Here is a 26,994-nt window from a genome sequence, read left to right on the forward strand (position 1 = left end):
TCCGCCACACGCTTACATAACGCTGCTTCTGCTTCTCTCTGGCGCTGTGCTGTGTAGACAGAGACAGACGCTCCACCAGGATATATAGCTAGTCTACTGTGGCTCTGTTACTGTGTAGTGCCTGTAAAGTTGTGGTGACTCTATAAGGACAGACATTACCATAATGTAATGGATGGAGTGAAGGTCTCCAACTGGGCTCCACCGTACGTCGACTGCTGTTAGACGAGCAACAGCGACAGGTACTTATTATTCCACATTGACTTTCAAATGAGCTAACATTGTGCATTTTCACAGCCTGGGCATTATTTATGATCCACACACAGTGGGAGGGTGATTGGTTGAAAGCCGAGAGTTTTAGCCAGAGGTATGATGAAGTCCAGCACATGAGAGCCCGACAATTCAGGTGTGTGTGTGCGTGCGTGCGTGCGTGCGTGCACGTGCGTTTGTGTGGGAGTGGGGTGGTCAACATCTGAGGACAAAACATATTTTTGGGGATCTGTTTACGTTCACATGAGTGACCTTGGGAACAATAGGGAATGGAGTGATTGTGCAGCAGAAGTGTTCACTGAAACAAAGGAAACAGTCATTGGAAACAGCTGGGGTATTGGAGAGCGTAAGCCATGTTCAAGTAGAGCTTTGGATGGATTAATACAGCCTCCTCTATTACTTCCAGGGTTAGTTGTTATCCACAAAGCAGTGGTCAGCTAAGCACAGGCGCTCAAGTTTGAGAAGGAATCTTCTTACCCTGAAATGGGGATTACCCCCCCCCCATCACTTTGAGTACATGTATCTATTAGAATATGTCATGGTCTTTCTGCAGTATTTCTCCATTCATTTTCCTATTGTCACTAAAGGGGATTTCTCAGAAGTAGTTTGTTGTGCTGAGTAAGCTCATGGCAAATACTGAAACTGTTCTTCCTGAATGACAGACACTATCAGTGTTCTCAGTGACTGCCATTGTCTCGTTTAGGGTGCATCCAAGGAGGGAGTCACACAGTGAGTCAAAAGACCCGTAGGAGGCATCTCTGGGTTTGTCAGACACATCACAACTAATCCAGACAGTTGCCAAGCCAAGATGGGATTTGAATCAAGCTTCAAATAGCAGCTGCCACTGCATAACTGGAACAAATAGAAGTCATAGAAGCAGAAAATAACATGAAACAACAAGAGGTGCCTCAGCTCCATAGGTGACAATACTGTAGTTAACGGGCCGGGACAGGTGTGTTACAGATTGTATCTGCTCAGGGCTTTTATGTCTGTGTAGCTAACTGCTGTATGCTACGGGTGCAGTGTTGTGCACCCACCCCACCCCCTCCTTATCCCCTTCTCGCCCCTTCTGGTATCCCAAGCTGAACAGGAGTAATCAGATGAGAGGCGGAGTGGGGAGGCTCACGTGGGGACACAGCGTCTACCAGGGATTAAAAAACAAAAATCTTGATTGAAGTTCCACTAGTCTCACTCTACAAGCGGGTTAAATGGGAGAGAAAGAGACAGACATACAGAGAGAGAGATGGGAAGAGGGAGAAAGGTACAGAGGGAGGTACAGCAGTGAGAAGGAGTGGGAGGAATAAAGAGCGAGAAAGGGAGACAGCGCAGTGCTGGGCGGCAGGGGGAATGAGTGTGAGAGAGAGAGAGAGAGAGGGGGGAAGACAGGAAGCGTGCCACAGCCACTGAGCCAGAGACGCAGGGAGAGGAAGACAGAGAGGCCATGAGCAGCAGAGAGGGCAACAGGGGGAAGCAGTAAGGATCACAGCGTGCTAAGACGGAGAGTGAGGGGGGAGGACCGGGAAGAGAAAGAGAGAAAAAACAAAGGGATACAATCAGAAACAGGCTTGGACAGGAAAGGGGAGCGGGTGGGTGGGGGTCTGAGGATAAATAAGCGGAAGAAAGTTTTCGAGAGAGAGGAAAAGAGCGGGAGAGGGAGAAGTCAATGAGAAAAACATTCCATGTGAATGTCAAGGGCGGGAAGCTGGAGGGACAAAGCTAATTCTTTAAGGAGTCTTCCTCTGTGGCTGCTGGACTGCTTCCGTCATGTTCTCGGACACCAGAGCGCCTGGGGAGCACAGAGGCTTTCAGCACAGCAACCCTCATCTCAACATCTGGCTCCACAATAGATTCAGGGCCCATCACAGTGACATGGGACTCAATGGGCAATGCAGGCGGACTGATGCCAACCTTACCTATCCCAACAGAGCCAAAGAGGTAGGCTTTAAATCACAAGAGGTTATCAACAATATACATGGGAAGGAAAGGATGGGTCCCCATTTGAATGGACTGGGATTGGAGGAGCTAGATTTAAGAAGCCAAGTTGGCAGTCCTTCCAGGTGGAGCCAGGTCCCGTCTCCAGAGCCAGGCCTGAGACACAGCGCATCTGTCAGGAACCACTACACAGAACGCTCCTTTGTTTGGAACCACCGCCAGACGTTACCACACCCCTCAGTCAGGAACTACGTTACTGCCCCCTCTCCACCAACACAGTTCAAAGGTCAAGACGGCTGTAAAGTGCCTGTTTGTTTGGAGGACCAGCTTTGGGGTTACCCCAGACAGACCTGTCAGAGAAACCTTCATAAATCCAGCTGGGTGGATTCAACCACAGCCACACAGGGCTTACCCAGACACCAGAGTTTCGGTTCTACCTTGAGTTCCACCCCAAAAAAAGTCAGAAACATCCAGAGAGACTTGACTAGACCAGTAGGCGGACCAGAGACCAGAAGAGACCAGAAATACTTGACTAAACCTGTGGAGGGTTACAATGGACCCAGCTCTCTGCATGAGGTCATATTCTCTACAGAGGTTCCTCAGAGAAATATGGGAGGTCCCACTCTCCGACCCCAGCAGAGCCCCAGTAAGCCCTGTCCCACCCCAGAGGATGTCCAGACCAGGCCCGCCAGCGGCCACCATGGCTCCAGGAGAGGGCCAGGGCTGACTGGGGCGAAGAGGAGCCACCGGAAGGTGGTCCGGGATCAGATCCGGAGAGTGGTGGAGAACCTGGAGGAGGTTCTAGGAGGCCTGAAGGACATCCATCAGGAGATGAAGGAGGTAAAGATGTTTATTTTTGCCTATAAATTACAGATAGGGTCTATCTTTGATGGGGGGATTTAAAGCTGTTTCTCGTGCAGAGCTGTGGTGTAGTGGTAACACTCCCCGGCACAAGTCACATGTACAACGGAGACTGGGGTTCAATCCCCGCATCCCACTGTTCTGATTCCAAACTGTCTCAATAAGTGTCAAATACTTGGGAAAAAAAGGTGTTTTGGGAGGGGATAGTGAGCTATATCCTGGTATTGTCATATAGCCTTCAAAATATTTCAGATGCTTTCTTTGATGTTCTTTTGATATTTGTATAAACATATTATCACGCTATTTCAGGTCCTGGAGGGAATGTGACTTTTGCACTTCCCAGAAAGAGCATAATACCAGTTCATACGTTTGATACTTGAACATCCATTAAAAAGGCGTCTGAATTGATATACACTGTTATACTGCTTGCAAAGCGTCTCTCCACCACAGTGTGACAGTCTTATCTATGAAACAGCATAGAAGTGAAGATTTCACAGCATTTTTAAAGGGAAGAAGTGGTGTTTGCTGGGTCGTTCCACCCATAGAGAATGATAGAGAAAGCATCCCTATATCGTTTCCATTATGACGTCTGTGAGCGCACGTGCCGAGCCATTGAGGAAATCTCCATTTTAAACTAGAACATTTTCTTCTTCAAATCAATTTTTTTAAAATTTTATTTCACCTTTATTTAACCAGGTAGGCTAGTTGAGAACAAGTTCTCATTTACAACTGCGACCTGGCCAAGATAAAGCACAGCAGTTGAACACAAACAACACAGAGTTACACATGGATAAACAAACATACAGTTAATAATACAGTAGAAAAAGTCTATATACAGTGCGTGCAAATGAGGTAGGATAAGGGAGGTAAGGAAATAAATAGGCCACAATGGCGAAGTAATTACAATATACCAATTAAACACTGGAATGGTAGATGGGCAGAAGATGAATGTAAAAACAGAGATACTGTGGTGCAAAGGAGCAAGATAAATAAATAAATACAGTATGTGTATCGGCCGTCGTCGGTGGAATAAGGTGAGGACCAATACGCAGCGTTGTACGTGTTCATCTTTTTAATAAAGTAAACTGAACACAGAATAACAAAGAAACAACTGGAACAGTTCTGTCTGGTGTAGACACACAAAGACTGAAAACAACCACCCACAAAACACATTCAAAAACAGGCTACCTAAACATGGTTCCCAATCAGGGACAACGATTGACAGCTGCCTCTGATTGAGAACCATACCAGGCCAAACACATAAATAGAAAATCATAGAAAAACTAACATAGACAACCCACCCAACTCACACCCTGACCATACTAAAACAAAAGACAAAACAAAGGAACTAAGGTCAGAATGTGACAGTATGTCGATGAGGTAGTTGGATGGGCTGTTTACAGATGGGCTATGTACAGGTGCAGTGATCTGTGAGCTGCTCTGATTGCTGGTGCTTAAAGCTAGTGAGGGAGATAGGAGTCTCCAGCTTCAGTGATTTTTGCAGTTCGTTCCAGTCATTGGCAGCAGAGAACTGGAAGGAAAGGCGGCCAAAGGGGGAATTGGCTTTGGGGGTGACCAGAGAGATATACCTGCTGGAGTGGGTGCTGCTATGGTGACCAGTGAGCTGAGATAAGGCGGGGCTTTACCTAGCAGAGACTTGTAGATGACATGGAGCCAGTGGGTGTGGCGACAAGTATGAAGCGAGGGCCAGCCAACGAGAGCGTACAGGTCGCAGTGGTGGGTAGTATATGGGGCTTTGGTGACAAAATGGATGGCACTGTGATAGACTACATCCAATTTGTTGAGTAGGGTGTTGGAGCCTATTTTATAAATGTCATTGCCGAAGTCGAGGATCGGTAGGATGGTCAGTTTTACGAGGGTATGTTTGGCAGCATGAGTGAAGGATGCTTTGTTGCGGAATAGGAAGCCAATTCTAGATTTCATTTTGGATTGGAGATGCTTAATATAAGTCTGGAAGGAGAGTTTACAGTCTAACTAGACGCCTGGGTATTTGTAGTTGTCTACATATTCAAAGTCAGAACCGTCCAGAGTAGTGATGCTGGACGGGCAGGCAGGTGCGGGAAGTGTTCGATTGAAGAGCATGCATTTAGTTTTACTTGCATTTATTACTTGCAATGAAGCTCGTCTGGAGGTTAGTTAACAGTGTCCAAAGAAGGGCCAGAAGTAAAAAGAATGGTGTCATCTGCATAGAGGTGGATCAGTGAATCACCAGCAGCAAGAGCAACATCATTGAAGTATACAGGGAAGAGAGTCGGCCTGAGAATTGAACCATGTGGCACCCCCATAGAGACTGCCAGAGGTCCGGACACAGGCCCTCTGATTTGACACACTGAACTCTATCAGAGAAGTAGTTGGTGAACCAGGCGAGGCAATAATTTGAGAAAGCAAGGCTGTCGAGTCTGCCAATAAGAATGTGGTAATTGACTGAGTCGAAAGCCTTTGCCAGGTCGATGAATACGGCTGCACATTAATGTCTCTCATCGATTGCAGTTATGATATCGTTTAGGACCTTGAGCATGGTTGAGGTGCACCCATGACCAGCTCTGAAACCAGATTGCATAGCAGAGAAGGTACGTTGGGATTAAAAAATGGTCAGTGATCTGTTTGTTAACTTGGCTTTCGAAGACCTTAGAAAGGCAGGGTAGGATAGATGTAGGTCTGTAGCAATTTGGGTCTAGAGTGTCTCCCCTTTGAAGAGGGGGATGACCGCGGCAGCTTTCCAATCTTTGGGGATCTCAGACGATATGAAAGAGAGGTTGAACAAGCTAGTAATAGGGGTTGCAACAATTTCGGCGGATAGTTTTAGGAAGAGAGGGTCCAGATTGTCTAGCCCTGCTGATTTGTAGGGGTCCAGATTTTGCAGCTCTTTCAGAACATCAGCTATCTGGATGTGGGTGAAGGAGAAATGGGGAGGCTTGTGCAAGTTGCAGTGAGGGGTGCAGGGTTGTTGACTGGGGTAAGGGTAGCCAGGTGGAAAGCATGGCCAGGCGTAGAGAAATGCTTATTGAAATTCTCAATTATCGCGGATTTATCGGTGGTGACAGTGTTTCCAAGCCTCAGTGCAGTGGGCAGTTGGGAGGAGGTGCTCTTGTTCTCCATGGACTTTACAGTGTCCCAGAACTTTTTGGAGTTAGTGCTACAGGATACACATTTTTGTTTGAAAAAGCTAGCCTTTGCTTTCCTAACTGCCTGTGTATATTGGTTCCTAGCTTCCCTGAAAAGTTGCATGTCGCGGGGGCTATTCGATGCTAATGCAGTACGCCACAGGATGTTTTTGTTCTGGTCGAGGGCAGTGAGGTCTGGAGTGAACCATGGGCTATATTTGTTCCTGGTTCAGTGAAATGCTTACGGGCCCTTCCCAACAATGCAGAGAGAAAGAAAATAGAGAAATAATTGAAAAGTAAAACATGTAATAATAAAAGTAGTAATAGATACATAATGAGTAACGGTAATATACAAGGAGCATCAGTACCAAGTCGATGTGCAGGTGTACGAGGTAATTCTATGTTCACCTTTTGTTGCTGAAATGAAAACACATAAAATCAGACTTTTTATTTACAAACAGTAACCCACAATATCCAAGTGAGAAAAATTAACCCACAATTAAAACAGTAAAATACCATATTTGGATAAGTGAACACCCCCCTGAGTTAATACTTGGTGGAACCACCTTCTGCTTGAATTACAGCCATAAGTCTTTTTGAATACGTCTCTACTAACTTTGCACACCTAGACTGTGCAATAGTTGCCCAGTCTTCCTTGCAGAATTGTTCAAGCTCAGTCAAAATGCATAGTGACCGCTCTCTTTAAGTCATTCCACAGATTCTCAATGGGATTTAGGTCGGGGCTCTGACTAGGCCACTCAAGGACATTCACCTTCTTGTCCTTCAGCCACTGTACAATTACTTTGGCGGTGTGCTTTGGGTCATTGTCATGTTGAAACGTGAACCACCTTCCCATTTTTAACTTCCTGGCAGAGGGCTGCATGTTCTCAAAAATCTGTCGGTATTTTGCACTGTCCATTTTCCCTTCTATCCCGACAAATGCTCCCTGCTGAAGAGAAACACCCCCTCAACAGGATGCTGCTGTCACGTGTGCTCCCTCTCCGGCCTCTAGGTCACCAGGCTGCTCGTTATGGAGCACACCTGTCAACATCGTTACGCGCATGACACTCACCTGCACTCCATCACCTCCTTGATTACCTGCCCTTTACATGTCACTCCTTTGGTTCCTTCCCCAGGCGCCATTGTTTCTGTGTCATGTCTGTGCGTTGCCCATGTTTCTTATTTGGTATTATGTTGTGTTTATTTATTAAAACACATACTCCCCAAACTTGCTTCCCGACTCTCAGAGCACATCGTTACCACTGCCACCACCGTGCTTTACTATAGACTTGGTGTTCCTTGGGTGGAACGATGTATTGGGTGTTCGCCAGATATATCGTTTTGCATTCAGGCCAAAAAGTTTAATTTGGTCTCATCTCCCTTTTTTTGAGGAGTGTTTTTTTTCTTGCCACTCTCCCATAGAGGCCAGATTTGTGGAGCGCTTGTGGTATTGTGGTCACATGCACACATTGACCAATATTTGCCATAAAGGCCTGAAGCTCCTTCAAAGTCACCATTGGCTTCTTGGTAGCATCTGATCAGTCTCCTCCTTGCCAGGTCATCCAGTTTGGAGGGACGGCCTGATCTATGCAGGGTCTGGGTGGTGCCATACGCCTTCCACTTCGTAATAATGGTCTTACCTGTGCTCTGAGGGATAGACAAAGCCTTTGAAAGCTTTTCATATCCATCCCCTGACTTGTGCTTTCCACAACTTGATCTCATAGATCTTTTGAAAGTACGGCCCATAATGGATGATTTGCTATGAATTACACTACTAGGCAGTGGAGTCCTCTATGAACAACTGCTTTTATTCTGAACTAATCAAAGTAACTACAACTGATCACAGATGGAAGCCAATTAGCTTGATTTGTGGTTGGTTATACCTCAGCAAGTTTTCAATTTAAATTCTAAGGGGGGGTTGACTTATCCAAATAGGGCATTTGATTGTTTTGGGGATAATTTTTTTCCAATTAATATTGTGGGTTACTGTGTGTAAATAAAGCTGGAAAAAGTATAATTTAATGTATTTTCATTTCAGGCTGTAAGGCAACAAAAGGTGAACATTTTGAAAAGGTGTGGTGACTTTCTATACCCACTGTATAACTAGGAATAAAGTGCTAGATAGTAAACGGTAGGAGCACGGATGTGATGAGTCAAAAAAGTTTGTGCAAAAAGGGTCAATGCAGATAGTCCAGGTAGCTATTTGGTTAACTATTTAACTAACTATTTAGCAGTCTTATAGCTTGAGGGTAGAGGCTGTTCAGGGTCCTGTTGGTTCCAGACTTGGTGCATCGGTAGCGTTGCCGTGTGATAACAGAGAGAACAGTCTATGACTTGGGTGGCTGGAGTCTGTGACAATTTTTATGGCTTTCCTCTGACATCGCCTGGTATAGAGGCAGGGAGCTCAACAATGATGTACTGGGCTGCCCACACTATCCTCTGTAAAGCCTTGCGGTCGGATGACGAATCAGTTGCCATACCAAGCAGTGATGTAGCTAGTCAAGATGCTCTCAATGGTGCAGCTTTATTACTTTTTGAGGATCTGAGGGCCCATGCCAAATCTTTACAGCCTACTAAGGGGGAAGAGGCGTTGTTGTGCCCTCTTCACAAGCATGTTGGTGTATTTGGACCATGATAGATCCATAGTGATGTGGATGGGGGCGTACTTGGCCATCCGTTTCCTGTAGTCCACGATCAGCTCCTTTGACTTTCTGACGTTGAGGGAATGGTTGTTGTCCTGGCACGACACTGCCAGGTCTCTGACCTCCTCCCTATAGGCTGTCTCATCGTCGTCGGTGATCAGGCCTACCACCGTTGTGTTGTCAGCAAACTTAATAATGGGGTTGGAGTCATGCGTAGCCATGTGGTCGTGGGTGAACAGGGAGTACAGGAGGGGACTAAGCACGCACCCCTGAGTGGCCCCCGCGTTGAGTGTCAGTGTGGCGGATGGGTTGTTGCCTACCCTCACCGCCTGGGGGAATCCTATCAGGAAGTCCAGGATCCAGTTACAGAGGGAGGTGTTCAGTCCCAGGGTCTTACTCTTAGTGATGAGCTTGTAGGGCATTATGGTGTTGAATGCTGAGCTGTAGTCAATGAACAGCATTCTCACGTAGGTCTTCCTTTTGTTCAAGTGGGAAACGGCAGTGTGGAGTGCCATACAGATTGCATCATCTGTGGATCTGTTGAGGCGGTATGCGAATTGGAGTGGGTCCAGGGTGTCTGGGATGACGGTGTTGATGTGAGCCTTGACCAGCCTTTCAAAGAATTTCATGATTACAGGTGTGAGTGCTAAGGGGTTATAGTCATTTAGACAGGTTCCCTTGGCATTATTTAGCACAGGGACTATGGTGGTCTGCTTGAAACATGTATTTATTACAGACTGGGTTAGGGAGATGCTGAAAATATCAGTGAAGACACTTGCCAGCTGGTCGGTGCATGATCTGAGTATGCGTCCTGGTAATCCATTTGGCCCTGCGGCCTTGTGAATGTTAACCTGTTTAAAGTTCTTATATCGGCTACGTAGAGCGTGATCACACAGTCATCCGGACACAGCTTGTGCTCTTACGCATGGTACAGTGTTGCGTGCCTCTAAGCGAGCATAGAAAGCATTTAACTTGTCTGGTAGGCTCGCGTCACTGGGCAGCTTGCAGCGGAGTTTCCCTTTGTAACCCGTTTGCAACACTGCCACATCCAACGAGCGTCAGAGTGTGGAGTAAAGGTGATCTAGAGTTATTTTGTCTCTAGTTGCACTGGTGACATGCTAGTAGAAATGAGGTAAGACGGATTTCAGTTTTCCTGCATTAAAATCACCGACCACCAGGAGCACCACCTCTGGATGAACATTATATTGTTTGCTTATGGCCTTATACAGCTCGTTGAGTGCAGTCTTAGTGCCAGCCTCAGTTTGTGGTGGTAAATAAACAGCTACGTAAAATATGGTAAATATTTGGTAAATAGTATGGTATACAGCTTATCATGAGGTGTTCTAACTCAGGCAAGCAGAACCTTGAAACCTAATATTAGAGATTGAGCACCAACTACTAACTAACAAAGAGACACACCACCACCCTTGAGTTTACCTTACACTACCGTTCTGTCCTGTCGATACATAGAAAACCAGAGAATATTATCCATGTCCTTGTTCAGCCAAGTTTCCGAGAAACATAGTTCTTCGGGTTCCGTTGATAGGATAGTCTCGAACGGAGCTTGTCCAGTACCTTCTCCAGTGATTATACATTCACCAATAGAACAGAGGGTAGAGGTGGATTATTTACTTGTCCGTAGTTTCATCAGGGTACCCCGCAAATCAGCCTCTATATTGTCACCTCTTTCTCTTCCGAGTGTTGGGATTACGGCCTGGTCCGGGGTGAGCAGTATGCCCTCTGCCTCCAACTCATTGAAGTAGAAATCTTCATCCAAATCGAGGTTAGTGATCGCTGTTCTGATGTACAGAAGTTATTTTCGGTCATAGGAAATGATGGCGGGAACATAATGTATAAAAAAGTTACGATCAGCGCAAAAAAACATACAAAATAGCAGAGTTGGTCAGGAGCCCGTAAAACGGCCTTTATACATTCCAACACCATTCTCTTTTGTTGGCAAACAAACTGAAAGGAATACATTCTGCCACTTGTAATGTGTTGTTTGAACAGGTATAAAGCCAATATTGCCGATTTACTGCCACCTGCAGTTATGGAATTTCTTCTCTCGAGTATATTCATTGGCTGATCCCTCCTGATGACCCGGATGGAATCATATGATCCTTCCTTAACCCATTGGACGTCCCACCCACTTGACTATTTCAAAATGGTGAAAGTCCTCAATTGTGCTGCCCATGCTAATACAGGCTTTTGGCTAGTAGAGGCCTCTATCATTCTCTATGGTTCCATCAAATGAGAAAACCTTCTGGGTAGTGTAACTTCGTCCATTTTTCCCCCATCTCATTTTAACATTCTGTTATAAAGAGCACATGTTAAACTGAATGAAAAACAAGTTTCCCATCTCAAGAAGTTAATTAAATACAAAAATTCAGTTCCAAATAAAGTTACAGGGTTGACGATTTCCTCTTAAATTAGTCATAAATCCCTATGGAAGCTTGCTGTGTGCAACGGGGAGGGGTAATTGAATGCAAACTTTACAAAATGAAATTGTTGAAACATTTCTAGCCTGTCTATCTATTGGTAACAGGGTTAATGTGTTATGCTTGACCTACTCAGTTTCCCATCATCAAAACACCAAACAATGGCCACAAAGAGTAGAACCAGCTCACTGCTTTTACACTATGATTTGACTATTAAATGTCCAATGTTTATTTTGAAATAAATATTAAAGCAAAAGTTCAGTTCACGTAACAGGGAGTTTTTTGTATTTTATTTTATTAATCACTAATCACATGAAATAAATAATCATCTTCAGAAATGACCTTGTCAAATCAACAAAATAACTATGGCTTTACAATGATGGTGAAAACGTTTTAGGGTTCAGTGGGTTAAAATCTTCTTAGAAGGGGTGAACAGAGGGACATGTTAAAATACTGGATTTGGGCACTTTAGCAAGACTTAATTCATTTTTAAAAATCTGATGTATTAAATTGACCATGTGGTCTATATTAAAGGGCACCATTTCTATTGGTGCACAATTTCTGCTTAAAATATCAAAGGTACGCAAACAGGCGCTCTTTTCGTGGAACGACCCTGCTATGCTCCATTTACCTAATGTATGCAATGTTTTAAAGTGATGCTCAGCAGCGGTACCCTCTCCTCTCCAGTCCTTCCACCACCAGATGCTGACAGAGGAGCAGCTGGAACCATGCTTTTAATCCATTTATGGAAACGCCTGAGCCCTGGCTCATATTCTCATCCCATAAAAGTGACATGTAAATCGGCCCCTCTCACGTTATCTTGTTGCATTGCAGTACTGTATATGGCACTCCTGCCATGCCAGGGGGAAAGTTCCGCATAAGTGCAGTCTGAGAGCAAGGGTATTTCACAGGGGTATTGCAAATGATAGTAGAACGTTAAATAAATGTATGGAGTAACATCCAGCGATGCTGCTCTTATAGTGTGGTGCAAGGAAAATCTCTTACTGGACCAGGTGGTCAGGGACCTGAAGGAAGACACCAGAGAACTTGAGTAGTTAAGTGAGAAAAACAATTTGCCTAGCAACAGTACGACCACACACAGCAAAGGCTGAGGCAGATCAAACATTTTCTACATCTCATTTTCTCGCATCTTTCCAGCCCCATCTCTGACGTGTATCTTAATCTCTTTCACAGGTGGTGCAGCAGATTGAGCTGCTGACCTCGTCCATTGACCTGAGTGAAGGGGAAGCCAGCCCCAGCCTGCCCAGCGACAGTAGCTCCACCTCCAGTGGAGTCACGATGGGCAGTAGCCATCAGAGGCCCAGAGGCCCAGGGGGTGAGGAGGCCAGGCAGGGGGACGCAGCTCTGTCCTCCCTCATCAGGACTAACTCACCCCAGCGTCACAACCCTGCCTCCAGCCCGGTCCGCCTTCCCCACCAACTTGCTCCCAGGCCTCACAGGAGTAGCCCTGTTCGCCCTTCTGGTCTGTCCCCCATCAGTACCAACCCACCTCACCCCAACACCCATGATCCCTCAGTCAAGAGCAAGAGGTTACATTACCCCCTCAACCATGCCTCTAACTCTGCTCTCTTTCACATCCTTGGACTTCCCCCCCATGAAATAAGTTCCCCTCCTCACCCCTCTGCTCTCGGTCCTTCTGTCACCTTAGAAACCCAAACAGGGTCACCTCCCACTGTCAGCCCACCCAGAGCCCGTAAGACCCAGACCATGGTGGAGGGAGTGAGGACAACATCTGCTAGATCGCTGGGGCTAACGCAGGGCCAGACAGTCCCACACGGCCCAGGGAGAGTTCCAGGGCCCAAGGGCCGCAAGCCGCCTCCTTACCCGCACGATGGGCACTTTGATCGGGGGGCAAGTAAAGGCAAGGACCCCAAGAAGGCTCCCCCGTATCCTGTGAAGAGAAGACTGCTCTCGACCACGGTGTGAGAGGGAGGTGGTTGGATTTATGGAGCAACTACCACAGATCTGAGGGAGCAGAGGGTGATTTAAGGCTCGCCAACTTGAGCAGAGCCCACGTTTCCAAGGTGATGAGAGGTGTCTCGGGGTAGGTATATGTCAGCAGAGTTCTGCTGCATTTGTCCTGACACCCTTTCCACCTTTCTGGCTTGGCTCTGACCAAGGATAAGAGACAGGATAAGAGACAGCAAAACCTGGCTCGGCGCACTTGTAACTACTAGGGCCCGATGCAGATGCCCACTTAGCAGAATGATGACACAACCAAATAGGAAGTGAGAGCATCTCTTTGGCGTACCATGTCTCTTGGCTGACTTGGTCACCCAGTGCTTGGAAGTGTGTCTGGGGGAGATAGGGGAGAGGGGGACAGAGACAGTGGGGCAGCTGGCCATTAGTCCTACCCTTCAAAGGGCCCTTGGTGGTGATTCCTAACCTAACCCTCCTCATCCACAAGCTCCATCTGTTCCCTGTAAATGTCAATCAGGAACTACAGAGGAAGAGAGAGAGAGAGATGGGGGAACGCAGTCCAAACTGGCCGAGAGCATTCAAAAGAGAGAAATGATGACGCACTCATCGGGTCGTATCATGGTGCCCATAGTTCAGAATCAATCTGCCTGTATCACAGTGGTTGTAGATGTTGTTGTAGATAATTTGTATTTTTAGTTAATTTGATGCCATCTTGTGGACTTGACATGTACTTCAGCAGATACATTTGTACTGGAAATTTAGGGATTTTTTATTTTGCTAGGCAAGTCAGTTAAGAACAAATTCTTATTTTCAATGACGGCCTAGGAACAGTGGGTTAACTGCCTGTTCAGGGGCAGAACAACAGATTTGTACCTTGTCAGCTCGGGGATTTGAACTTGCAACCTTTCGGTTACTAGTCCAACGCTCCAACGACTAGGCTACCCTGCCGCCCCGGCAATTTTTTAGACAAAGTTGGCTATGTTTTCTGATGGGAAGTTAAAGTCAACAGTTATAGTAGTAACAGATGGCCAATAGTAACGACCTGTTCATAAACTGAACAAAAATATAAATGCAACATGCAACAATTTCAAAGATTTTACTGAGTTACAATTCATATAAGGAATTCAGTCGATTGAAATGAATTCATTAGGCCCTCATCTATGGATTTCACATTACTGGGAATACAGATATGCATCTGTTGGTCACAGATACACAACATGAACAAAAGTATGTGGACACCTGTTCGTTGAACGTGTCATTCCAAAATCATGGGCATTAATATGAAGTTGGTCCCCCCTTTTGCTGCTACAACAGCCTCCACTCTTATGGGAAGGCTTTCCACTAGATGTTGGAACATTGCTGCGGGGGCTTGCTTCCATTCAGCCACAAGAGCATTAGTGAGGTCGGGCACTGATGTTGGGCGATTAGGCCTGGCTCGCAGTCGGCGTTCCAATTCATCCCAAAGGTGTTCGATGGGGTTGTGGTCAGGGCTCTGTGCAGGCCAGTTAAGTTCTTCCACACCGATATTGACAAACCATTTCTGTATTGACCTCGCTTTGTGCATGGGGGTAGTGTCATGCTGAAACAGGAAAGGGCCTTTCCCCGAGTTCCCAGTTGTCTTGAACTCATTGAAGTCAGATTTCCCAGTCCAGGTTAAGTTGTTTTGAGCACAGCACAAATCATGCTTCATTGACAGCATGGCCAATGTTGAATGTTTATAATTTTAAGCTTGGATAAGAGACCATGAAACCCAGACTTGGGACCACACAGTCACTCCACTGACTAGCAGGCTAGTGATTGCTTTGCAATGCTTGCAGTTAGCTACTGATTCCTTCCAAACCACTCATTGTTGAATTTGCAACTTCCGACTTGTTGTGTAATGTTGATGTCCAATGGTTGATGGTTGATGAGCACCGATATGTTTTATCTATAAATTCTCTTCATTATTTCCCTTCATATGACAAGGATTAAAAAAAAGATTTGCTAGTAGATTGTCAACTTGATTCAGGATGATGACTGCGAGCTAAGATTTTGAAAGTATGTTGACATGATCAGTCCAATCAAAGGTACTGTAGATATAACATGATTTGACGTAATTTTATCTGTGGCCAATGACCTTGAGCCTTCTTGGATGGGCTCTTCTAATGTAACTCTATGGCAGCACACAAGGGGCTTGAATTTTTGAGCTCTACCCTTAGACTTGGTGGTGACGTAGTGTCCCCATGAGTGACAGAACACTGAGCCAATCACGGTGCAACTAGAGAACATTACAACCCCTACGCTACGTAAACTCAGCAAAAAAAGAAATGTCCTCTCACTGTCAACTGTGTTAATTTTTGGCAAACTTAACATGTGTAAATATTTGTATGAACATAAGATTCAACAACTGAGACATAAACTGAACAAGTTCCACAGACATGTGACTAACAGAAATGGAATAATGTGTCCCTGAACAAAGGGGGGGGGATCAAAATCAAAAGTAACAGTCAGTATCTGGTGTGGCCACAAGCTGCATTAAGTACTGCAGTACATCTCCTCCTCATGGACTGCACCAGATTTGCCAGTTCTTGCTGTGAGATGTTACCCCACTCTTCCACCAAGGCACCTGCAAGTTCCCGGACATTTCCTGGGGCAATAGCTCTAGCCCTCACCCTCCGATCCAACAGGTCCCAGACGTGCTCAATGGGATTGAGATTAGGGCTCTTCGCTGGCCATGGCAGAATACTGACATTCCTGACTTGCAGGAAATCACGCACAGAATGAGCAGTATGGCTGGAGGGTCTTGTCAGGCAGGATGAGTCTGCAAGGGTACCACATGAGGGAGGAGGATGTCTTCCCTGTAATGCACAGCGTTGAGATTGCCTGCAATGACAACAAGCTCAGTCCGATGATGCTGTGACGCACCGCCCCAGACCATGACGGACCCTCCACCTCCAAATCGATCCCGCTCCAGAGTACAGGCCTCGGTGTAACGCTCATTCCTTCAACGATAAACGCGAATCAAACCAACGCCCCTGGTGAGACAAAACTACGACTAGTCAGTGAAGAGCACTTTTTGCCAGTCCTGTCTGGTCCAGCGACAGTGGGTTTGTGCCCATAGGCGACGTTGTTGCCAGTGATGTCTGGTGAGGACCTGCCTTACAACAGGCCTACAAGCCCTCAGTCCAGCCTCTCTCAGCCTATTGCGGACAGTCTGAGCACTGATGGAGGGATTGTGGTGTAATTCCTGGTGTAACTCGGGCAGTTGTGGTTGCCATCCTGGACTTGTCCCGCAGGTGTGATGTTTGGATGTACTGATCCTGTGCAGGTGTTGTAACACGTGGTCTGCCACTGCGAGGATGATCAGCTGTCTGTCCTGTCTCCCTGTGCGCTGTCTTAGGCGTCTCACAGTAAGGACATTGCAATTTATTGCCCTGGCCACATCTGCAGACCTCATGCCTCCTTGTAGCATGCCTAAGGCAGGTTCACACACCCTGGGCATCTTTCTTTGGTGTTTTTCAGTCAGTAGAAATACCTCTTTAGTGTCCTAAGTTTTCATAACTGTGACCTTAATTGCCTACCGTCTGTAAGCTGTTAGTGTCTTAACGACCGTTCCACAGGTGCATGTCCATTAATTGCTTATGGTTCATTGAACAAGCATGGGAAACAGTGTTTAAACCCTTTACAATGAAGATCTGTGAAGTTATTTGGATTTTTACAAATTATCTTTGAAAGACAGGATCCTGAAAAGGGGAGTTTGTTTTCCGCTGAATGCCCCACCACCACAGAAAGCACTGAGCTTGGCTGAAACACCTGCATTTTGGAGCTGCCTTACTCAAGAAAGCAAAAAAGAGACCATGTTTGTATTCGGCTTTATTAACTCAATGATTTTATCATTATTTCTTTTTACATTGTTTGCAAATAGTCCAAAAACATTATGCACATCGAATTTCGTCTTTGTGTTATAGCTACATTTTCATATGGAACGTAATAATGTTGGAATCTGCTGGACTGAAAATGTGTGTCCTAATAATCTAAAAAAAGAGCATGAGATCAGCACACAGAACTCTGAAAGTAATCCAAGCTGAAAACCATCAAACCTGAGCATGGACAGCAGTGTGAAATCTTAGCTGTGTCAAAACAAATGAGAACACACATTTCACATTCCCAGACAATATGACTTTTATTGGAGCATCAGTTGCACATTGTGATTTAGAAATCCAAGGAGTATAAAATAAAATAAAATAAAAACAAGTGCCCGGTGGTATTTCCTTTTGGGAGCCAAGGGACTCCACTATCAACGCTGAGTGAGGGCCTCCTCTAGACAGACAGGGATGAACCTGGTATGTGCTGGCAAGCTAACTATCCTCTACATCAAGGCAATATGTCTCTAATCCTGGTAGGCCAAATAAGCATCTGTTCTAAAGCTCCACCTAGCTTCATTAAGACTGTTGGTAGGAGTGAGAGAGGAGGGAGAAAAACTAAATCAACTGCATTGAATGATGATTGGTTGGTTGAATCAGGTGCTCTATCTAGATCAAAAGAACATAGAAACTGGGGCTCCATGCTCTACATTATCTGTACTAACCATTCACTTGCTTAGAGAATAAGCAGATTGGAAAAATGTATATATCTTAACGTGCGCACGATGAAGACAAATGATTTCTCACATTTCCCTGGCTTAGCATAAGACCAATAAATCCTCTGAACCTATATCTCTCTACACCCGTTAAGATCAGACATCCCAATATGCATTCTCACAGTATGGAACATAATGAATTTTCCATGTAAAACCATTATACTCCAAATAAAAAACAATAGATTTATTCAACAGCATATTTGTAGACCACCAAGGTCTAAGGCTGTCACTCATTACTGTATCGTCCTTCGTGCTTGAATATCGTCCTTCAATTGCCACTGTTGTCGACATTAGAGCACAATGGCCTGCCTTGAGAGCACGCCTGGATGTCACCATTTGATGATATTACAACAGTCATTCGGATTTCCAGCCAATCAAAGCTCATCGCGTCGTGTCCGGCCAATAATAGTCAGTTTGGAGAGCTCAGCGCGGAACTTCCCATCTTTGTGGGTCACTGGAAGGGTGATGGGAGAGGAAACGAGTTACTACAACATAACACAAGTACAACATTCAATGAAAAAACAACATTCAGTAGTAGACAGTGGCATACCATAGACTCATCATCAATGCTATCTACTTTTGTCACAAACACTTCATTCCAGACAAATAGGTAAAAAACAAGAATAGTTTTGATCTGTTGTGACAGACATATGGGAATGGAGCTCAGTAGTAAGCAGACTAGTCATCTCACCTGTAGAATCCCCAACAGTGAATTCATCTTCCTTCAAAGTCACATCCCTCTGTCCTCCCGCCACAGTTTGGGACTGTGGAGACGATGACGGGGAGAGATGGAAGCAGGGGATTGACGAGAAAAGGGATAACAAACAAGGGGATGAAAGTGTGAATGGAAAAGAGAGAAACTCATCACGACAGAGGCAAGGAGAGTTATAGTGGAGTGACAAGGTCGAGGAAATGTTCTGCTTCTCAGGAGTGCTGGTTATTTTTATCCCAATGTTTAGTGAGTGTTGTTTTTTTCTCTGTCTTTTCACAGGGGACAGTGCCGTCAGGAGGAGAGGTTGAACGGTTCTGTTCTGACGACAGCGTCTGTCTGAGGCTTTGTCCTTGCGAGGGAGGATGGTCAAGAGGCCTGTGGGAGAGCAGTGTATTTGTGGCGATGTACAAAGCCTCCTTGCCTGACAGACTCCTCAGAACAGTGTTTCCCTGTATGGTGTTTTGGTAAACGCTGGTGGGTTGCCATTCATTTGTGTGAAGATGTGGCAATAAACTGCGTCATGACTACAAACATCAGTCTAGTTTACATAGTAGATCAGAGGGAGATATAAAAAACGTATGGTGGGACAGACACAGCACAGACCGGTTTAGGAACCACTGCCTTAGAACTGTGTGCAACTTACATGTGGTGTGACACTAGTCTGAGAGTTCTTTGTACTCTGAACACAGCAGCATTCACTTGGGAGAAGAATACATGGTTAGATCTGAATGCAACATGGGTAACAATGTACTCTCTGACTGCAATATAATGTTCTCTCAAATACCTACAGTACCAGTCAAAAGTTTGGGCACACCTACTCATTCAAGGTTTTTCTTTATTTTGACTATTTTCTACATTCTACAATAATAGTGAAGACATCAAAACTATGAAATAACACATATGGAATCATGTAGTAACCAAAACAGTGTTAAACAAATAAAAATATATTTTATATTTGAGATTCTTCAAAGTAGCCACACTTTGCCTTGACAGCTTTTGTGCACTCTTGGCACTCTTGGCATTCTCTCAACCAGCTTCATGAGGTAGTCACCTGGAATGCATTTCAATTAACACGTGTGCCTTGTTAAGTTAATTTGTGGAATTTCTTTCCTTCTTACTGCGTTTGAGCTAAATAGTTGTGTTGTGACAAGGTAGAGGTGGTATACAGAATAGCCCTATTTGGTAAAAGACCAAGTTAATATTATGGCAAGAACAACTCAAATAAGCAAAGACAAAAGACCTGTCCATCATTATTTTAAGACATGAAGGGCAGTTAATTCGGAAAATTTAAATAACTTTGAAAGTTTCTTCAAATGCAGTTGCAAAAACCATCAAGCGCTATGATGAAACTGGCTCTCATGAGGACCGACACAGGAAAGTAAGACCCAGGGTTACCTCTGCTGCAGAGGATAAGTTCATCAGAGTTACCAGACTCAGAAATTGCAGCTCAAATAAATGCTTCAGAGTTCATGTAACAGAAACATCTCTACATCAACTGTTCAGAGGAGACTGCGTGAATCAGGCCTTCATGGTCAAATTGCTGCAAAGAAACCACTACTAAAGGACACCAATAAGAAGAAGACTTGCTTGGGCCAAGAAACACGAGCAATGGACATTAGACTGGTGGAAATCTCTCTTTTGGTCGGATGAGTCCAAATTTGAGATTTTTGGATCCAACCGCTGTATCGTTGTGAGACGCAGAGTAGGTGAACGGATGATCACCGCATGTGTGGTTCCCACCGTGAAGCATGGAGGAGGTCTGATGGTGTGGGGGTGCTTTGCTGGTGACACGGTCTGTGATATACAGTGTGGCAAAAAAGTATTTAGTCAGCAACCAATTGTGCAAGTTCTCCCACTTAAAAATATGAGAGAGGCCTGTAATTTTCATCGTAGGTACACTTCAACTATGAAAAAAATCCAGAAAATCACATTGTAGGATTTTTAATGAATTTATTTGCTAATTATGATGGAAAATAAGTATTTGGTCAATAACAAAAGTTTATCTCAATACTTTGTTGGCAATCAATACTTTGTTGGCAATGACAGAGGTAAGGTTTTCACACACTGTTGCTGGTATTTTGGCCCATTCCTCCATAGAGATCTCCTCTAGAGCAGTGATGTTTTGGGGCTGTTGCTGGGCAACACGGACTTTCAACTCCCTCCTCAGATTTTCTATGGGGTTGAGATCTGGAGACTGGCTAGGCCACTCCAGGACCTTGAAATGCTTCTTACGAAGCCACTCCTTCGTTGCCCGGGCGGTGTGTTTGGGATCATTGTCATGCTGAAAGACTCAGCCACATTTCATCTTTAATGCCCTTGCTGATGGAAGGAGGTTTTCACCCAAAATCTCACAATACATGGCCCCATTCATTCTTTCCTTTACACGGATCAGTCGTCCTGGTCCATTTGCAGAAAAACAGTCCCAAAGCATGATGTTTCCACCCACATGCTTCACAGTAGGTATGGTGTTCTTTGGATGCAACTCAGCATTCTTTGTCCTCCAAACACGACGAGTTGAGTTTTTACCAAAAAGTTATATTTTGGTTTCATCTGACCATATGACATTCTCCCAATCTTCTTCTGGATCCTCCAAATGCTCTCTAGCAAACTTCAGACGGGCCTGGACATGTACTGGCTTAAGCAGAGGGACAGGTCTGGCACTGCAGGATTTGAGTCCCTGGCGGCGTAGTGTGTTACTGATGGTAGGCTTTGTTACTTTGTTCCCAGCTCTCTGCAGGTCATTCACTAGGTCCCCCCGTGTGGTTCTGGGATTTTTGCTCACCTTGTGATCATTTTGACCCCACGGGGTGAGATATTGCTTGGAGCCCCAGATCGAGGGAGATTATCAGTGGTCTTGTATGTCTTCCATTTCCTAATAATTGCTCCCACAGTTGATTTCTTCAAACCAAGCTGCTTACCTATTGCAGATTCAGTCTTCCCAGCCTGGTGCAGGTCTACAATTTTGTTTCTGGTGTCCTTTGACAGCTCTTTGGGTCTTGGCCATAGTGGAGTTTGGAGTGTGACAGTTTGAGGTTGTGGACAGGTGTCTTTTATACTGATAACAAGTTCAAACAGGTGTCATTAATACAGGTAACGAGTGGAGGACAGAGGAGCCTCTTAAAGAAGAAGTTACAGGTCTGTGAGAGCCAGAAATCTTGCTTGTTTATAGGTGACCAAATACTTATTTTCCACCATAATTTGCAAATATATTCATTAAAAATCCTACAATGTGATTTTCTGGATTGTTTATCTAATTTTGTCTGTCATAGTTGAAGTGTACCTATGATGAAAATTACAGGCCTCTCTCATCTTTTTAAGTGGGAGAACTTGGACAATTGGTGGCTGACTAAATACTTTTTTGCCCCACAGTATTTAGAATTCAAGGCACACTTAACCAGCATGGCGATACGCCATCCCATCTGGTTTGCGCTTAGTGGGACTATCATTTGTTTTTAAACGGGACAATGACCCAACACAACTCCAGGCTATGTAAGGGCTATTTGAACACGAAGGAGAGTGATGGAGTGCTGCATCAGATGACCTGGCCTCCACAATCACCCAACCTCAACCCAATTGAGATGGTTCGGGATGAGTTGGACCACAGAGTGAAGGAAAAGCAGCCAACAAGTGCTCAGCCTATGTGGGAACTCCTTCAAGACAAATGGAAAAGCATTCCAGGTGAAGCTGGTTGACAGAATGCCAAGAGTGTGCAAAGCTGTCATCAAGGCAAGGGGTGGCTGCTTCAAAGAATATAAAATATATTTTGATTTGTTTAACACTTTTTTGTTTCTACATGATTCCAGATGTGTTATTTCATAGTTTTAATATATTCACTATTATTCTACAATGTAGATAATAATTAAAATGAAGAAAAACCTTTGAATGAGTAGCTGTGTCCAAACTTTTGACTGGTACTGTGTGTTGCCATGACAATCTATTTTATCATCTCTACCCATATAAAGCCCTATATTAGCTTTGATTTACAGTTGAAGTCGAAGTTTACACACACCAAATACATTTAAACTCAGTTTTTCACAATTCCTGACATTTAATCCTAGTAAAAATTCCCTGTCTTTAGGTCAGGTAGGATCACCACTTTATTTTAAGAATGTGAAATGTCAGAATAATAGCAGAGAGAATTATTTATTTCAGCTTTTATTTATTTCATCACAGTCCCAGTGGGTCAGAAGTTTACATACACTCAACTAGTATTTGGTAGCATTGCCTTTAAATTGTTTAACTTGGGTCAAACGTTTTGGGTAGCCTTCCACAAGCTTCCCACAATAAGTTGGGTGAATTTGGGCCCATTTCTCCTGACAGAGCTGGTGTAACTGAGTCATCTATTTTGTGAAGTGAACCAGTCCCTCCTGCAGCAAAGCACCCCCACAACATGATGCTGCCGCCATCCCCTGTGCTTCACCGTTGGGGAGGTGTTCTTCGGCTTGCAAGCGTCCCCCTTTTTCCTCCAAACATAATGATGGTCATTATGGCCAAACATTTCTATTTCTCTTTCATCAGACCAGAGGACATGTCTTCAAAAAGTATGATCTTTGTCCCATGTGCAGTTGCAAACCGTAGTCTGGCTTTTTTATGGCGGTTTTGGATAACTGGCTTCTTCCTTACTGAGCGGCCTTTCAGGTTATGTCGATATAGGAATCGTTTAACTGTGGATATAGAACATTTTGTACCTGTTTCCTCCAGCATCTTCACAAGGTCCTTTGCTGTTGTTCTGGGATTGATTTGCACTTTTTGCACCAAAGTACGTTAACCTCTAGGAGAGAGAACGCGTCTCCTTCAAGAGCAGTGTGACGGCTGCGTGGTCCCATGGTGTTTATACTTGCGTACCATTGTTTGTAAAGATGACGTGGTACCTTCAGGCCTTTTGGAAATTGTTCCCAAGGATGAACCAGACTTGTGGAGGTCAAAAAAAAAATCTGAGGTCTTGTCTAATTTCTTTTGATTTTCCCATGATGTCAAGCAAAGAGGAACTGAGTTTGAAGGTAGGCCTTGAAATACATCCACAGGTACACCCCCAATTGACTCAAATTATGTACATTATCCTATCAGAAGCTTCTAAAGCCATGACATACTTTTCTGGAATTTTCCAAGCTGTTTAAAGGCAGTCAACTTAGTGTATGTAAACCTCTGACCCACCGGAATTGTGATACAGTGAATTATAAGTGAAATAATCTGTCTGTAAACAATTGTTGGAAAAATGACTTGTGTCATGCACAAAGTAGATGTCCTAACCGACTTGCCAAAACTATAGTTTGTTAACAAGAAATGTGTGGAATGGTTGAAAAACGAGTTTTAATGACTCCAACCTAAGTGTATGTAAACTTCCGTCTTCAACTGTAGCTTGCCAGTAAATCAGGATAAAAACAGACCGAAGTGTAAAAATGTGTAGGTAGGTACATACAGTCAATGTAGAAGACATGTTTCCATTAGGATATGCAGTTCTACATCATTATCACTGAGACAGACAGAAGCGCACTTGAACCAGGAGACCAGCAGAGAAGACAGATCAATGCTGCTGCGACAATATGCTGACATTGGACATATACCTTATCTACTTTACACCACAAAAACATGTTAGCAAATATTGTGCTCCAATGCATTATTATGTAGAAATGCTGATAGGAAAGCAAATTACATGACCCATTTGTATATGGTGGATACTTACATATGCACTGGCATACTCAATCTTTGCTCCTTTCAGCTCAGCCTTGAACTGTGTGAAAAACAGGTAGGACTTCCCTTGGGGTCTATTAATAAAGAGGAAGAGAGAAATCAACACAAATGAAGATAGGGATTAAATAACCACTGATGTTTTTATTAGATTGTTTTATTTCACCTTTATTTAACGAGGTAGGCCAGTTGAGAACAAGTCCTCATTTACAACTGTGACATGGCCAAGATAAAGCACAATTGTTGACTCTGCTGTTAGTTATTCACTAGGCAAAGCCAAGATGAAAAACTGGAACTGATTGACCTGAGATATCTCAGGTGAATGACCACCAAGTGACAGTTGAATGAATAAGTCATTCAGTGTACATGGAAATCTCTGCAGCCTAACTTCCATTGTTCAGTGTGACCTCACACCAGGGATTACAGTTTACCTCCACAAAGAGCAGGAGAACAGACTGTCGTCGTCGCTCAGGCCCACACTCATCAGCCATTGCTGTTAAAACAACATAACATGAAAACATGTTATATTATTATGTTGATTATGTATTCTTTAGGTATGTGAGTAGCATGGCACAGGTTAAAAATGTACTTTCTGTTGATCTACTTTGGAATGTACTTTTAAACTGCACACTAAAACCTATGAATCAGTTTACTGCAGGTAGCATATGTTTCTACTCTAGACTAGAATGAAGTGTCCTATTTATTAGGTTGAAACAACCTAAACTTAGATCAGGATACAACCTACCTCGTTGGTTCCCCCTTGTGATGCATACGTGAATGAACATTCATATTCTCTCTGTGAAAGTAGGAGGAATTAGTAGTCTGAACATTTTTCTTGATGATTAAATTGAGACTGGAATGATCATTAAAAGACAAAACACATTATTTATTTGTAGGCCTAAGTGTTTGGAAGACAAATCGGGTGTTTGGGAGTCAAACAATTTATAGCTCATTATTATTTCAAACATCTGCTATTTGTAATACAACGGGGCACTTTATTTTCAATATTTGTGATTTAACATAAAGAAAACATGGATTGCGTCTGTCGGAAAATGTAGATATATTCTAGACCAATGAATAGCCTCCTTGTGGTACTCCGGTACTGACGTGTCAACATATCAGAGGTCGTTTCCTCATCATCATGCGACGACCAGAGACTTAAGAAAAATGTTTTATCTACATAGAGTTTCAATTTGTGAGCGGTGCCATCATGTTCTTGGTTGTTATTTTAATTAGCTACCATATGTGAACAAACAGCAAGATAGTTTGCAGGGAATTATTACGTTACTCGGCAATTCGTATGCATATTTGTGCTACTTACAACCTTACAATGTAACATACACATTCACTAGCTGTCTAGTAGTACAATACTGTTTGTTGGCTGGATGTTGTGGCTAGCTATATTGCTTACCATTTTCTCAGAGAACGTGTGCACCATTCCGCCGGATTTTACGTTGAATTCCACAGTTTTCGTTTGTTCATCGGCACTAGCCAATGTAACTGTTGACGTTTACAACCAACAAAGCAAGAAATGCAAAGTTATTTTGCGCCATTTTGGTCTGCTGCTACTGACCGATAACTCATGCGAGTGCTCTGCCGAGTGTCGTCACAGGGAACTCAAAATATTTCAAGTGATGAGGGAATTCGTGAAAAACACGTTTTTGCTCTCAAATACGCGAAACTTCCTGATGTTTTCAAATACAAACACATATGTGGTTAAACAGTTTAATTTATTCACCCTGCAGAAATCTAAATATCAAATCAGTATCTCTCTGAGATAGTTCATTTTCACCACACGAGGGCGCCATTTTCTAAAAATACTGAGGCTGTTTTCTTGTCTCGTCTTGCACTGGTGACTAAGTTGTTATGAAGTTCATCTACAGGAGAACCCACACGTTTCAACCTTTTTGTTTATGGTTATTTATCCTCTATTTTACTTGATTGTTTGTTATTTGATCTCATTGAGATACAATATTATTGTATTTTATTGTTTACAAGTCATCGAACACAGTCCACGGGTCAATTATGAATAGTTCAACGGTCTTTGCAAGAATTCTACCACTTTTAATATAAAAGTGTTAATGTAAAGAAAAGGTTAAAACCAATATTGTGAAAGTAGACTATTCAACATTATGAACCCATCTGCCCTGGTTCTATAGTAATAGGAAATAACAGTGGTATAGCAGTTGACTCTGTATGTATTTCTGGATCTGCACTGGCCAGCGTCTCTGTTTATTTAAGTCTTGTCTGAGATTTTCATACACTCACCCCTACAAGCCCCTCTCCCTCCACTCTATAGAAGGCCAGCCCGTTTCAGGTTCCTCACGTGCACTGGTTGAAACTGCACTGCTAATTCAGGGATACTTCACTGTGACCTTTGTCCATGATTCATGTGGTGATGACGTATGGCGAGGGCCATAGGATGTGACAGAATGAACGGCAAGAATACAATGCACACTGCTTAAGTGTGTAGAAGAACAGTCACACTTTCTTATTGCTTCCAAAAGCTAACAATTAGGGTATTTCTAAACAAGTGTATTCCTGTCCAAGCTCAATAACAAACCTGCGTGTCTTCACTTCAGCACTACCCTGCTATGTCTGAGAGAGAGCAAGAGAATGAGCAAGACACAAGGGCAGCACTCACCTGACTCTATGGCCCTCTTCATTGAGCGTATTAGACAGATGGGAGACTTCTTGGCAGACGCTCATTTGTATGCTATAAATGTGGAACAACACTAGTATTTAGGACTGTATATAAACAAAAAATAAC

At 43.9% G+C, this 26,994-nt stretch overlaps 2 protein-coding genes across 3 annotated transcripts; one reads left to right on the plus strand and one right to left on the minus strand.

The window, feature by feature from the left end:
* Positions 1-19,072, plus strand: LOC115109194 (uncharacterized). Of its 2 annotated transcripts, XM_029633857.2 has the most exons (3): positions 1,916-3,039; positions 12,460-13,330; positions 18,816-19,072. In XM_029633857.2, the coding sequence occupies exons 1-2, from the start codon at positions 2,032-2,034 to the stop codon at positions 13,210-13,212; spliced, it is 1,761 nt and encodes a 586-aa protein (XP_029489717.2). In that variant the 5' UTR covers positions 1,916-2,031; the 3' UTR covers positions 13,213-13,330; positions 18,816-19,072. The 2 variants fall into 2 exon arrangements, 1 of the variants encoding a protein (XP_029489717.2); XR_003860481.1 differs by lacking the exons at positions 1,916-3,039; positions 12,460-13,330 and adding an exon at positions 1-239.
* Positions 17,343-25,864, minus strand: LOC115109195 (myeloid-derived growth factor-like). Its single transcript, XM_029633858.2, is given in 7 exon segments — positions 17,343-18,278; positions 18,516-18,588; positions 24,220-24,301; positions 24,656-24,717; positions 24,970-25,020; positions 25,636-25,734; positions 25,736-25,864. Coding segments are annotated over 7 exon segments (489 nt in total). The 5' UTR covers positions 25,778-25,864; the 3' UTR covers positions 17,343-18,198.
* Positions 25,865-26,994: the final 1,130 nt, after the last annotated feature.

The sequence above is a fragment of the Oncorhynchus nerka genome, linkage group LG25 (assembly GCF_034236695.1).
Source record: "Oncorhynchus nerka isolate Pitt River linkage group LG25, Oner_Uvic_2.0, whole genome shotgun sequence".
Taxonomy (NCBI): Eukaryota; Metazoa; Chordata; class Actinopteri; order Salmoniformes; family Salmonidae; genus Oncorhynchus; species Oncorhynchus nerka.

Excerpts from the sequence above, each read along its gene's own strand:
- LOC115109194 (XM_029633857.2), top strand. The coding sequence starts at position 2,032 with ATGTTCTCGGACACCAGAGCGCCTGGGGAGCACAGAGGCTTTCAGCAC. Across the intron at positions 3,040-12,459 it reads TCCATCAGGAGATGAAGGAG|GTGGTGCAGCAGATTGAGCT; the intron begins GTAAAGATGTTT and ends TCTCTTTCACAG.